At 34.1% G+C, this 14,627-nt stretch overlaps 1 protein-coding gene across 2 annotated transcripts; it reads right to left on the minus strand.

The window, feature by feature from the left end:
* Positions 1-99: 99 nt before the first annotated feature.
* LOC107773120 (uridine kinase-like protein 4) lies at positions 100-9,563 on the minus strand. 2 transcript variants are annotated; one of them, XM_075227032.1, is made up of 15 exons: positions 9,434-9,563; positions 7,414-7,574; positions 6,457-6,548; positions 5,805-5,874; positions 5,122-5,240; positions 4,761-4,857; positions 4,033-4,112; positions 3,617-3,811; positions 3,376-3,459; positions 3,218-3,278; positions 1,808-1,868; positions 1,065-1,158; positions 904-976; positions 666-748; positions 100-525 (listed from the first exon to the last, which is right to left on the minus strand). In XM_075227032.1, exons 2-15 carry the CDS (start codon positions 7,556-7,558, stop codon positions 376-378), a joined length of 1,404 nt encoding a protein of 467 aa, XP_075083133.1. In that variant the 5' UTR covers positions 7,559-7,574; positions 9,434-9,563; the 3' UTR covers positions 100-375. The 2 variants fall into 2 exon arrangements, with proteins under 2 accessions (XP_075083133.1, XP_075083134.1); XM_075227033.1 differs by lacking the exon at positions 3,376-3,459.
* Positions 9,564-14,627: the final 5,064 nt, after the last annotated feature.

The raw sequence follows: 14,627 nt of genomic DNA on the forward strand, positions 1-14,627 counted from the left end.
GATAAGTTAAACATTAGTTACACCAATGAAATCAGGAATTTTGCTTAGGGAATTCAAGATTTAAGAAGTAAATACCATATTGTCCGGATACTGTAGTAATTCATATCAAACCCATTTTAATGCATTTCTTACAACTCCTAAAGGAAACTCGTGTTACTCAAATGTACAAAAAAGTTAGAAAATCGCATTTCTAATGCAACTGTAGTCAAATACAATCTCATAATGTCCAGAGCCTTAATACATTATTGGTTATTCATGCTCAATTGACTCCTTTTCTTCTTAATGATCCTCAGAAAATATGATTGGGGTTGATATAGAAAAGGTTACATCTCTCACGCGATTGAGAGATAGAGGGGCGGGCCACCAGTCTAACGTTTAGTCATTGTCTGTGCCAAAATACCTGTCACCAAACTCGCCCATTCCAGGAATAACACGAAAATCATCGTTCAAACCATTTTCTATCTCAGATGTCACGATCTTTATTCTTGGAAAACGCTTACAAACCACATGTACTCCTTGGGGTGCCTAGTTTAAGAACATCAAAGATTACAATTCCAGAATTATATTGCAATAGAAACTCCAGATGTTTACGTGCTAGCAACATTTGTAAAAAGGTGGATTCTAAGATAATCAAACGCAAAAAATGGATGAATTGGTTAACTTACAGAAATAAGATTGAGGAATAAAATGTTGGACTCTGGGACTCCCTTCTTTAGCAGTAAAGAAATAGCTTGAACTGCTGAATTCCCTGAAGATTGTCACATATAGGCTTTAGCTTACACATTCGCTCGTTAAGAAAATTTTACAACAGTCTTCATGATGTAGTGCATCTATACATTTTGTGTGCATTGAGAGTCATGGTCAGTCACGTGATGTCGAGGGTGTTGTTGAAAACAGACTAACCTGTTCCAAGGATAGGATCCAATAAAAGGACATGCCTTTCTGCAATATCTTCTGGTAGCTTTTCGTAAATCAGCTGCACCATTATTCATGCAATTAATGAAAAAAACGAAAGAAAGTAAATTCAAATATAATGACTATGGAGGACAGAGAAGATCGCTAACCTGCTGACCGTTGTCACCCTCTCTGTGGATAAGAATCTTGCCTATCTTGATACCTTTACAACATGCACGCAACGCATTCTCCATACTCTCTCCACTGTGCAAAATTGGAAATTCTTATGGCAAGTAAAGAGAACATAGCAATCCCTAAATCTTATACTGAAGGCAGAAAGAAAAGCAAGGACATTTCTAACGAATTAAAGTAAAATGTTTCAACATACCAATGGTGATGATTAGGTAAACCCCCATGTACATTCAACAACATTAAACAGGTTCACATTCTACTTCGACTTATTAGCAATACATATTTTAATTTTTGATTTTTCCGAGATTAACACAACAAATCTAAATATTGACTAAACAGCAAACTAGTAAATTTTGCATATCTATTTCCCACAATAGAAGAAAAAGGAACCCCCATTGATGTAAACCTTTTTAGGTGACATTTACTCTTAACATTATTAATCTTGATCTTCTCAGTGTAACATGTATTCATCTTGAGAATTCTAGAATGAAGTTTTGCCACATTAAATGTCAAACCATCAAGTTTGTCAGAAGATACTGTCTCTTATTTCTTTTTCTTTTTTGATAAGGAACAAAAATCAATCGTGTGAGAGATTATCTTAAATAAATTATATGTATTAACATAAAGGATGTTTAGACTGTTACAAGAATAGAAAGTCCTTCCTAAGTCCCGCATTTTTACCTCATATATGAAGAAATCAAGGGAGACGAACAATAATTACCTTCTAATCACAGAGACACCACATAACCTCTTGCAAAAATCTACACCGCTGTATACAGATCCTGCACTCAACAGAGGTGGATTTATTTAAGCATATCTTTTCATGCTCATCGAAACAGGAGCTAACTTGGGATATCAAGAAGAGCAAAGTCCAAGAATAAACATGAGTAAAATCTTGAATAAGAAAATGACAATATTGGCTAATAGTCAATGCGGGTCTTGGTAAGCAAGAAGTTCACCACAATTTGCAATCATTTAGCTGACCTAAAAGATAACAGGTAAATACATCTCAACTAGACATCCAAACTGGAAAGAACTAGTTTTTATCCAAGTAAATTCATGAAACCCAAGTCGCCACCATAGATAATATGGATTGAAGTAGCTAAGCAACTGTGAAATTCGAAAACATTAATCAAGTGCAGAAAATTTACCAAAATAAAGGATTGAAACTTAACAAATTACCATGGTGTTGATACTACTAAACGGAGCATCAAGAAAACATGTTTGCTAAGCTGCTATGGTCAATAGTCTTTCAAATGATAAATCACATTCACAACAAAGTAGCATTATCGACTCTTCTCTATAAAAGGAATATCAAGCGGCAAAATATAGCATCAATTATCCCAAGAGAAGCTTTCATTTGATATTGCCCACACTCCACATGGTATCCGATGCATCTCCTATGATGTAGCTCGGATGCGATTATTTTGAGTTTTTGACATGTCAGTAGCGATGCACTCGTAATATGGATGACAGCATTTTCAACACAAGTAAAAAACATTGTGAGTCTACATTGAATCGGCCTTGTCCCTTCTAATTATGATTCCTCTGACACTTTGCAGTACCGATTGATATTTCAAACCATGGCTGCTGCTTACTTCTTAGAGGCTAGAGCATCTCAAATATGCCAACAGTTTTCCTGATAGATTATTTTTCAAAATAGTAACCCAGTCTCTGAGTCTCTCTTGAGTGAGTTATGGTAGGTAAAACTGATAAAGGAAAAAAGGATATACATGAAATAAAACAAAAGAGCTCTATTACAATGCTACGATGAATCAAAAAGCAACAATATAATCCGACAAATTAAAAACAATCACTTCTAAATGTTACGGAACCAGGAAAACATATCAGCTCACATTGAGTCGGAGCCAGGATTTGAAGGTTCCATCGCTCGTCTTAGTTACTGGGTTCACAATTAAATATTTGTTCATATTTAATGGATTTCCTAATACAAATACAGGGTCTAATCAAAAGCTATTGTGTTCGTCCCAATGTACCCAATACTCTAGGTCCGCCCCTGAGCTCACATACTATGGAAACCACAAATAGATTGATTGAAATACAATGACATAAATGAATATTTAAAATCAAATTCATATCTAATATTGCACTATGGGGCATAGCTGCTTACCAGTTGGAGTGATCACCTGTTTTTCTGTAAACGGCAGATGGCCTAGTCCATGTTCAACAACCTGGTACAGTGAGGAAGAACTTTGATAGATAAGGGGAAAGCTTTCACTTGTCGAAAAACTTGTTAACTTGATCACCGTGCAAGAAAGAAAAATTTACCAATCGAATCAATCTATCAGCATAGAACACAAAATCATGCTTTGTCGTCTGTGCATCACGGATAAGTGTATGCATGCCACGTATCTTAATGAAACAAATAATGATCTTAGAAGAAAATAAAAGGTCGATCTCAAAAAAAGGAAAAATGACTTCAAGATGAAGAGGCACAGATAATTGGCAAGATGAAGCTGAAACAAATGGGTGCTAAAAAATATCTATAATAACAAGATGAAAATGTTACCTGGAAAGTAGATTGAATAACGTATAAGTTAGGATATATTTTACAAAGATCATGTTGACCAAGTTTCGTCCTGATATGTTGCACAATCAAATCGATAGCAACATGATTGTCTCCACCCCGGGGAATTATTATGTCAGCATACTTCTTTGTTGGAAGAATGAAGTCATCAAAAGCCGATTTGACAAACTTGGAGTACTGCACAAAGATTACATTACGTTATTCGTGAAAGGGAAACTATCAGTTTTAACAATGGGCATTTTGTTGAAAGTTGGGAAATACAAGAAATTTGATACCTTGACAAAAGAGTTGCCAATAACAGCAAAAATTGAAAAAGAGAAGACTCCACTAGGTACATATGAGAATGCAAACACAGTTAGCTCACAAGTTCTTGAAATAAGCTATAAAGATCAAGTAACCTGATCAAGTACTGTAGCGATATCTCTACCCTTTTCAGCAGTATCACGTCTTATTCTCCTTGCAAGCCGTACATCAGCATCTGCACTGAAAATTTTAAATTATGAAACCACAAAAGTAGAGAGCTCACAATAGATGTCTGTAGACATGGAATGAAACAACAAGCAGAAGTTATATCCCCGTGATTAAAACTAAATCAGAAAATCTAACTTTAGGAAGAGCTGACAATAGTTGCAAAACAAAAAGCTGTGCAGAAATAAGTAAAATAACTCCAATAATCCGCTTCAATATAGCATTGTAGTATTCCTAATTTCCTATTTCTAGATTCTTTTTTTTCTTCTCTAGATACCAAATGAGGTCTAAGCAAATAAAGGACTAGGACCAAAAATTTCAATTTGTTTTTGAAGTTTGGTGTTAACTTTTTTTTTTTGGATAACCGTGGTGTCCAGGCCAGCTTGCGCGCACCTTGACTAATTCCACGAGGTACCCGTCACCTCCCACCAGCAACAGGTATCAGGTAACCACCAAGACTTGGATAGATGGGAAGAAATCACCTAGTGTTTTTTTGCCTCTGCTGGGATTTGAACTTGAGACCTTTGACCACTAGGGCCACACCCTTGGGTGCAAGTTTGGTGTTATCTTTTTAGATAAAACAACTGAAAAGAACAAGATGCATAAGCATTAATCTAATATAAGAAAAAGATATATCAAAGAAAGGAGAGGAAAGAACCTGTATCTACAAATATCTTCATACTCATCAGATCTCGGACACGAGGATCATGAAATATGAGTATACCTTCCAAAATTATAACATCTGAAGGATTGACCTACCAAGTATTTTAAGTCAAAGTGGTTAATGACACTTGTTAGATAATTCGGCACCCAAAATTAAAACTAGCCGCAGGCAATAGCGTGAGTATCTATGCTCCATCTCATTGGAATGTTATCTTTCTCTTTTTCTTCCTTGTTTTTCCTTTGAGGAGGGTTTGGGTCGTAGATAGGGAAAGAAACTAGGTCGATCTCTATGTAACAGTACAAGCTGAAATGAAAGAAAAAAGGAAGAGGAAAATGCCATGCTAGAAAAAAATTACCCTTCGAAGGGGGAATACGTCATTTTTGTAACTCTTAAAATCATATTTTGGAATATCTACAGCTTGCCCATGCTTCAATTTCTCCATCACACGCAACAATAACTCGGTGTCAAATGCATCTGAATAAAGCACAATAATTAGAAAGACGCGTAAAACTTAGCCCACATATTATTCTAGAAAATAGAACGGCTTTTTAATATTTCTAAAACTAAGTACATATTCTTAATAAGTGATTTCTCCGAAAATATCTCCGGGTGCGTGTCAGATCCTCCAAAAGTAATGTGTTTTCGGAGGAATCCGACACGGGTGCAACAACATTTAGGAGAGTCCGCACAACATAAGTGAAAACTCGTACTAGTTTTTCAAATCCTTATTAAGTGATTTTTGGAGTTAACATTCTTTGGAAGCTATTACTAATTGTTTATGAGGAACTTCCAGTAAGATTAAGGACTTTAAGTCCTCAATGGCTGAACCACAATCAACTTTGCAGTTTCTGACAAGTCACAAATCTTTGCAGTTTCTGGCAATCTATTACAAATTGTATACAGTCAACTGCTAGAATGATAAAATGGATGTTTGGCAAGGATTCACCATGGAAAAAGATATCTTTGTTTCTCTGAGGAACTAAGAGATAAACAATTTTACCTGTGTATTCAATTCAGATAATAAAGAACTAGACTAACCAGGATGGTCGAAGTTGTACTCATGAACTTTTGTGAGTTCTTCTGGTGTCAAATTGTGATAAAAAGAATCCTGCCAATTGAAACATAAGCCAGACAAATTGGTGTTTGAGTTTTGGCAGGCTATACATCAATTTTTTACCAAACTTAAGACAAATATAATGCAAGATCACTGAAAAGTTGTGGAAAACAGACAATTTAAGATGCAAGTTAAATTCCCTCAAGTTATACTTTATTGTCATAGAAGACAGGGTGTGATAGAACTAGTACATGGAATAGCCATAAACCACCAAATCATAAGCAAAAAGAATTGGATACTGAGCTTACGAATAATTAGATTTTATAATTTTAGCTTGATTAATATATATTTTTTGCAAAACTAGAAAGAAAATTAGAGATAACCCGCCCTAGGAAAACATGGAATAGGACCCCAGCTATCCTATACCTCATCAAGAAGAAAGGTGAAGTGGGTGTTATAAGCAAATGGTGAACGTTTATCAATTAAATAGGAAGAGATAACAGAAATAGAGTTCCACCCTTAAAAATGCATAGGAAAAGATTATGCAGTCTGTTCAAGTGATGAAAGGTGTTTTTTTAGACTCATACATCAAAAATAAAAACAAAAGCTTCATTTTCTACTCTAAAGAAAACCCACCTGGTTAACTAGGACAACACGCTGATCGTGAAGCTGATCAATAATCAAATCACAAACTGTTGTCTTGCCCGCTGCAGCACCTCCAGCAACTCCTGCGGATAAAACATCTTATATAAGCATGCATCAAGCAGAAAACTAAGAGAGCTGTACTGTTCTCAAGTTTACATGAACTGACTAAAATCCCGATGATTCGTTCCCAGCTTTAACCATAGCCCTGAGAGATTTTCTCACCGAAGCAAACAAACTGCTCTATCGACCAACAATAACATATGCACGCCTCATAGAGAACCTGTAAAGTCTTTCCTTTCATCATTACCCTATCTTGTGCTAATTGTAGGAACAAGCATCAACCAACAAACTTAGAGAAACAAAGCTTGTGGAATACGTTTCCAGCAAATGCTGAACAAAACTCCACAAAGACAACAAATGCATTCTGAGGGTGCAGGCAGAAAGCAGGATCAAGCACACAAAAAAATCCAATCTTTAGTCAGATAAAGTTTTGGTCTGGACTTCTACGTCAAACCACACCCCTCAATCCCAAAACAAGTCGGCGTCGGCTATATGAATCAACACTAACCATTTAGGAGATACCAATTAGTTGGGAGCATATCTTAGTCATGTTTATACATTTACTTTAGGTCCTATATCTAAATAATTCATAAGCAAGCACAATGATTTCTCATCCATAGCCAAATTCAACACCATAACTTTCTCATCCAGTGTCATCATAGATATAAATGTACAGCTTTACTAAGTATCAAAAATGCAAGGGCGATTAACATCCATCCAAAATGATTTGAATGATGAGTGAAATTAATCATTCTTCATATACCCGTTCCAAAAAGATTGAGTAGCTGTCTTAGTTTCATGATCTAAAACTATCGTTTGCATTGAAGCTAAAGTTAGTTGAGAAAAAGCTCAAGCAACAGCAAGAGATATATTACTGCCTCGACATACCAATGACAAAGGGCTGCTTAACACTTTCATCTATAGAAGTTGTTGGTTGCTCAATCTCTGAAGTACGTGGTTCTTCTAAATGGAATCCAGAAAAATGAACTCCTGATGAAGCCTGTATCAAATCTTCAACTGCTTTTGAGCCCATTGATTGATTAGAGGCTCTGCATTTACATAACAAACACGTGACAGAATAAAAGTGTATAAGAAGATCATACCAACAAAATAAAGTAGTCATCCAGATGGTAAATAATATACTTCCAAAATTTTCACTTTCCTTTCAAGTTGAAAACAGAAGAAAATGGCCAGAATTCTATATTACTAGTATTTGTTACTCAGTATGATACACATAGAATATTTGATTGTGTGTTTCAGATCAAGAGAAAAGGTTGCGATATGCATTGAGCATATATCTGCATAACTGATAAGTTGCATATTTTTTAACTGAAATTGAACATAAGGATAAAAATTTGCTGAATCGTTTCATGCGGCCAAGTCCGACAAAAATTGATTAGCTGCTATGCAAATAACAGACATATTGGCCTTCTGTGAGATATTGTCCAACATAACTCCTGTTTCCATTTTTCCCTCTGAAAGGTCAAAAACAGCAAGGTTCATAATTCATGATTCCTTGACTAATATAAAGATGTTTATACGTCGGTTCCCACATTAATATAGGGCTACTGAGTTTTTGCTTGTACATATTCATGTGCTTCCATGGTGCACTTTGGATGAATAAAATACATAGTTATTTCCGTGTGACCTATAGGTCACGGGTTCTAGCCGTGAAAGCAGCCATTAATGCTTGCATTAGGGTTTCCCAGACCCTGCGTAAATGCGGGATGCTATGTGTACCGGGCTGCCCCTTTTTTTTTTACTGATTTTAAAAAAACAGTTCATGATTCTTTGAGATAATGAGCATGCATAAGCATTAACATTCACGGAGATCCAAGAAATATTGGTAATGTGAAAATTGACCAAATTTAGTAGTCGATCGTTGGAGAAAAATCACAAATCAAAAGTATATGTCCAGATAATAAGCATTGTACATTCTAGCCAAATGCAGTTTAGCTCATCTATTGTCACCTCTGTATTAAAGGATAATATTTGTTATCCTTCAGTTTAGTAGTTTGTTCTTAGCTTCCTATTTTCTAGTTTTAGGATTTTGTCAGTTCCCTGTATTCTAGTGTATTCTGCTGCACAAAATCTTATCACATCGGTTTGTTCCACTTTTTATGTATTTCAGTTTGTATAAAATCAACTTTTCCTCTTGTGTATTTCAAAACTTTATACACTGCACCCTCCTTTTTTTTCCCCCTTAAAGACTTACTTCAGTTTTCCCCTAAAGAATCTTTCCAAATCCTATTTACTATGTATCGATTACTCCACCGTTATGATAAAGTAAAGATTTTTAGTGAAATTAAGTACTTTAATGGAGTTCAGAAGGTAGTATCTTTACTGATGGGGAGCCTTGGAGCAACAGTAAAGTTGTCTCTGCGTGACCTATAGGTCATGGGTTCGAGCCTTCCCCGTACCTTGCGTAAAGGCAGGATGCCTTGTGTACTGGGCTACCCTTATCACGGTTCAAACATCCTCAAATTGAGTACAAATGATCACTCAGAAAATTGAAAGACTGACTCAGCACATGTCAGCAGCTAAAAAAATATCTAAAAAGAACACTTCTTTGCCACAACCAAATCACCTAACCCCTAATGAGGGCCCTCGGGGTGGGGTTGGGCAGAAGAATTAATAATAGCAATAAAGATTCTACCTTCTAAACTGTATTAAAGTACTTAACTTCACTAAAAATCTTAACTCTATCATAAAAAAAAGGGGATTTTTTTTCTCAAATCAAAATCTTTAACACATACTTCAACAGATTAAAGATATTCACTAATCAACATCAAGATCCATATCTCCAACACAAACTGAACAGAACAAATAAAGCAAAAATGTTAATGTGAGTGCAAAAGTTAAATACAAAATATATAGATATGAATCAGATTCTGATTCTGGAATATACCTTTTTATATCAGGATTCAAGATATTAGAGTGAGCTAAAAAAAAAAAGTTAAAAGATCTTTCACTGGAATAATGAGAGAGAAAAACTAAGGAACAGTGTCTTTATCTTATTCACTATCTGATTTTTAAGCACTTTGCTACGGACCCAAGTGAATTTATAGGGGGGGTGGGGCGTGGGGGAGGGGGGGAATTCAGAGAAGGAGCGGTTTGCTGTATTATTGTCTTGATATTTTTGCCACGGTTGAGCCCGTTTGTACGTTAAAAAAAACAAATAATTTTTCCGAAATAAGTGTTTGCCATAAAAATTTTAATTTTCACTTGAACATAAATTTTAAAATTTTTTTGCAAATTTAAAAAACTCCAAAAATTATTTTTCAAAATTTTCACTCAAATCACTCACAAAAATTCAAAAACAATCCAAAATTTTATTCATATCCAAATATAACTCTAATTTTCAAATATCATATTCACTTTAAAAAAATATTACATTCCTTATGTCCCCACTGGATATACCATGTGGTTGCACCAGACTAGGTAAAAAATAATCTATTTTTTTGTGTTGGAGATTATTGGCTCGATTAATTTAAATTCGAGTTCGTTAAATCTAATTTCATCCATTCCACTACTAGATATAGAAGGTCGTCGCAGGTACATAATATACATTATTTTTTGTTTAACATCGCTGTGTTAGCCAATTGATTCATATTTTCGCTATATATGAATTATTAAAAAGGGTAGTGCTTTCTATAGAGATTTATGAAATTCAAAATCAAGAATTCTAGTTAATGCCGAAAGAATTTTATTTATTATAACACGCCTTTGGTGGTAATATAAAAATTTTAATTATAGTACAAACAAATAGAGACTATTATTAACCGTAATTAAGTTGTAAAAATTTATATAAAAACTATTTTTATTAGATATTTAGTGAATTAATACAAAATTGGATAATGATAACAAAAAATCATATTTAAGTAGTCAAAAAGAAAATTTATATTTAACTAGTAAAACTCGAGTAGTTTTCACAGGTTTTTTAATTATATTATATTATTTTATATGAAATTTCTGTTATTTTGAAGTAAACAATTTTTCTTTGATTATACTTTTTAACATAGTTTTTAACAAATAGTTATATATTTACATTGCTTTATAGTATATAGCTTATTATTAGTAGACAAATTAAAATAAAAATCTTGTACGGAATCAGGATGTGGGGTCCATTCTCCTTCTGATGTCGACTTTAGGCCAACGACAATTGAGTGAATTTTACCCCATTACTTTCCTTTTTCTTAAGTCTTTTTCTTATTTCGATTAATTTTATGCGGCTCTTGTTACTCCTATAACCTATTAGCATAAATATCACGTAATTTTGTGGAAAGATATCACCTAATATTCTCATCAACAATAATTATCTGCTTTGTCCCAATTTATATGAAGTAGTTCAGAGTAAAAGTATCAAAATATTTAAACTTTTAATGAAAATTTGAACATAAATTCTTTATTTCTTTAAAATAAAATATTACATATTTGAGGATTGCATGAAAAGTAAGTCAACTTAGTTAATAATAATTTTATTCACATAAAATAAGACCGGCGGAGTAAATGTTAAACCATATTCGGGTTAATTTCATGAAATGCTACTTAGAGCATGTTTGGTCAAGTTGTCAAAAATTACTTATTTTGAAAAGTACTTTTTTCAAAAATACTAATGGAAAAAAATAATTTGTGTTTGGCCAATTCATTTAAGAAGTACTTTTTGCAATATTTGATAAACAAATTGTATTTGGCCAATCTTTATAAAAAGTGCTTTTGAGTGTCAAATTACCAAAAAGGATAGTACCAAGGTTTTATAATTATTATTTTTTAAAAAAATTATTTATTATAAGAGACTGTTATTATTTTTTTATTTAATTAAAATATAAACATAAAGTAAACATACATACTAAATACTTAAATCATTGTAACGTGTATAGTTATACCAAAGCAATAATATTATCTAGTATAATTACTTGTTATTTACACGATAATTTGAATAATCAAAATACGTCATTCAGTGTGACTTAAAGTTTATTCCATAAATTACTATATATTGATAATCAACCATGAAATAATAAGCAAAGTCACTCACACATGATAATATTTCTCAACAATTTTATCTTTAATTCTATTACGCAACGCCTCCATAATAGTAGAAGACTTCTTGCATTTCTAAAGGAATACCAGAAGGCCCATCTCCTTCCTCAATCTCTGCAGTAATGTCTTCATTAGCATAATAGTTGAATTCCTTATCAGTAGAAGAATGTCATCGGATGAAATTATGTATAGCCATGGTAGTTGTAACAAGATGATTCCGAGTGTCAAACTTGAAAGGTGGCATTGAGCGTAAAATAGAAATAATTTTAGATATATAAAAAATTCTTTTAATTGTACATCGAAGACTATAGTGAAAAAAATTGAATGCCTCATTTGGATTTCTAAAACTAGAGTTGCGCTTGAAATCTGGGAGATGATATTGCTCACCTTATACGGTCCTAAATAACCCATCGTTGTTGGATAGCCTGAATCAATTAAATAATATAAAAAATAAAATCTACATATTAAAATAATACAAGGCATAGTATTAGTGTTGCTTATCTGGTTGAGGATGAGGAAAGTTAAGATTTTGCCTTCTAAGTGTCTGATCAAATATTCTAGCATCACGTGCAGTACCTTCCCACCCAGGCTATACAAATGTGAAGTACATGTCCCAATCACACACAACCATTATATTTTGTGAAGTGAAGCCTTTTCTACCAATGTATTTGATTTGTTCCTTAGAGCGAACAATGCAAGGCACGTGTGTGCCATTTATAGCTCCAATGCAATTTTTAAAATATGGCCAATACCTATGTCACGACCCAATTTCACCTATAGGTCGTGATGGCGCCCAACACTACAGCTAGGCAAGCCAACTGATAAATCAAACGTATATTGATTAAACTTTTAATCAAAGAAAATTATAAAATATCAAATTCTACCAATATGTGTGCCAAGACCTGGTGTCACGAGTGCATGGGCATCTAGTAGATTATACAAAACTCCAAATATTGTCTGAAATGAAATAGACAGAATGTAAATATAAGAAGAGACACCGATAGCTACAGAACGGCTCAAAAAAGCAGCTCAACACTATGCCTCGGGATGACGTGGATATGTGATGATAGGTCCCCCACTAGTACCTGTCTCAGATCCTGCACAAAAAGTGCAACAAGTGTAGTATGAGTACGTAAATAACGTGTACCCAGTAAGTATCAAGCCTAATCTCGAAGTGGTAGAGACGAGATGGCCGACTTTGACACTCGCTATGGGTCAATAATGATAATTGAAATAAAACTAGAATATTTAAATTAGCATGATTCACAAAATATAACAATAATTTACTTAACCAGCATAAATAATTAAATTCCTTCAAATGCAATAATTCTCAATATATATATATATATATATATATATATATATATATTAAATAGCTTTACAAGCTGCAATTCAATTTCAATGAATTTTTAATTTATCAAATAACTTTACAAGCTGCAATAAACCGTCAAAGTATCGTGTAATTATTATTATTATTAAGCACGATTTTTGTCGAGGTCGTACGGCCCGATCCAGAGTTTCATGTACACTGCCGAGGGACGTGCGGCACGATCCATATATGCATCTATCCTGCCGAGGCGTTCGGCCCGCTCCACAAGAAAGGAGGATATTTTCTTATGTACCTCCGGAAAGAGAGTATATTTATTATAAGATCAATTCGAGAGGATGAACAATTCTCTTAACAATTAATTAATTTAAACAAAAAATCAAGCTTATGATATTTCCATCCTTTAATATCTTTATCTAATAATTCACAATATATTCATATATATCAATTAATATTAATTAATCAAAGAATATAATTTACACAAGTAATTAATGTTTTGAGTCCTAAACTACCCGGACTTTAGCATTTATAGTAGCTACGCACGAACTCTCGTCACCTCGTGCGTACGTAGCCCCCGCAATTAGTAACAATTATTAAATTTAATCACTATGGGTAATTTTCCCTTCACAAGATTAGACAAGAGACTTACCTCATCTAAAAGTCCACTTTCTGATTATCGCATCGCGTAAAATTCTCGATTCGATGCCGAAAAATCTGAAACTATCCAAAAGTTATATAAAATAATTAATATATGTTCAATAATTCGAAATTCATCTATTCAATAAATTACCCTAACCAAAATGCTAAAAATCCTAAAATTCACCCCGGACCCACGTGCCCGGATTCCGGAAATTTTCGGATGAAAACGTTACCCATAATCTCAAGAACTCAAATATATAATTTCTATCTAATTGCATAACTATTTTCGTGGTTAAAATCCTATTTTTATAAAAATCTAGGTTTTTCATCTAAACCCTTGATTTCTAAGATTTACTAGTTATAATCTACTCATACTCTATGTATTTAACTAAAAGGGTATAAAATTAACTTACCTCAAAGTGCTAGGTGAAAACCCTCTTCCAAAAGCTCCAAGAATCGTCCAAGAGATGAAAGAAAAGTGAGATAAATGGTCTAAGTCGCGCATTAAATGAGCAGGGCACATGCCTCTGATGTCTCATTTGCGACACCAGGTTCGCAAATGCGACACAACTCTCGCAAATTCGAAGCTTGGCCTTTAGTTACTGGGGTCGCAAATGCGACCTCTGCCTAGGTCGGGCTTCTTCGCAATTGCAAAACCCTTCTCGCAAATGTGAGGTTCACATTTGCGAACAATTTCTCGCATTTGCGAGACCTGCAACTGCTGCCAAGAAATAACAGAAAACTGATGTATTTTTCATTCCTTCCGAACGTCCGAATTTCACCCGAGCCCCCAGGGCTCCACACCAACTATCTACACAAGTCTAATAACCTCATACAAACTCGCTCGGGCGATCAAAATCCGGAAATAACATCAAAAACCAAGAATCGGACGTCAAAACGCATGACTTGACTTATGAATTCAAAAACTTCTAAAAAGACTTATGCTCGTCCGATTCCTATCAAATCAACTCGGAATGACACCAAATTTTGCGCACAAGTCATAAATGACATAACAGGGCTATAAAAATTTTCGGAACTGGATTCTGACCCCGATATCAAAAAGTCAACTCCCCGGTCAAACTTCCAACCTTAAATT

This window comes from Nicotiana tabacum, chromosome 12, assembly GCF_000715075.1.
Source record: "Nicotiana tabacum cultivar K326 chromosome 12, ASM71507v2, whole genome shotgun sequence".
Lineage (NCBI taxonomy): Eukaryota > Viridiplantae > Streptophyta > Magnoliopsida > Solanales > Solanaceae > Nicotiana > Nicotiana tabacum.

Coding starts and splice junctions, on each gene's coding strand:
- LOC107773120 (XM_075227032.1), bottom strand. CDS start 7,558: ATGGGCTCAAAAGCAGTTGAAGATTTGATACAGGCTTCATCAGGAGTT. Junction 977..1,064: donor AGGGTGACAACGGTCAGCAG/GTTAGCGATCTT, acceptor ATAATGGTGCAG/CTGATTTACGAAAAGCTACC. Junction 526..665: donor TATTCCTCAATCTTATTTCT/GTAAGTTAACCA, acceptor TTCTTAAACTAG/GCACCCCAAGGAGTACATGT.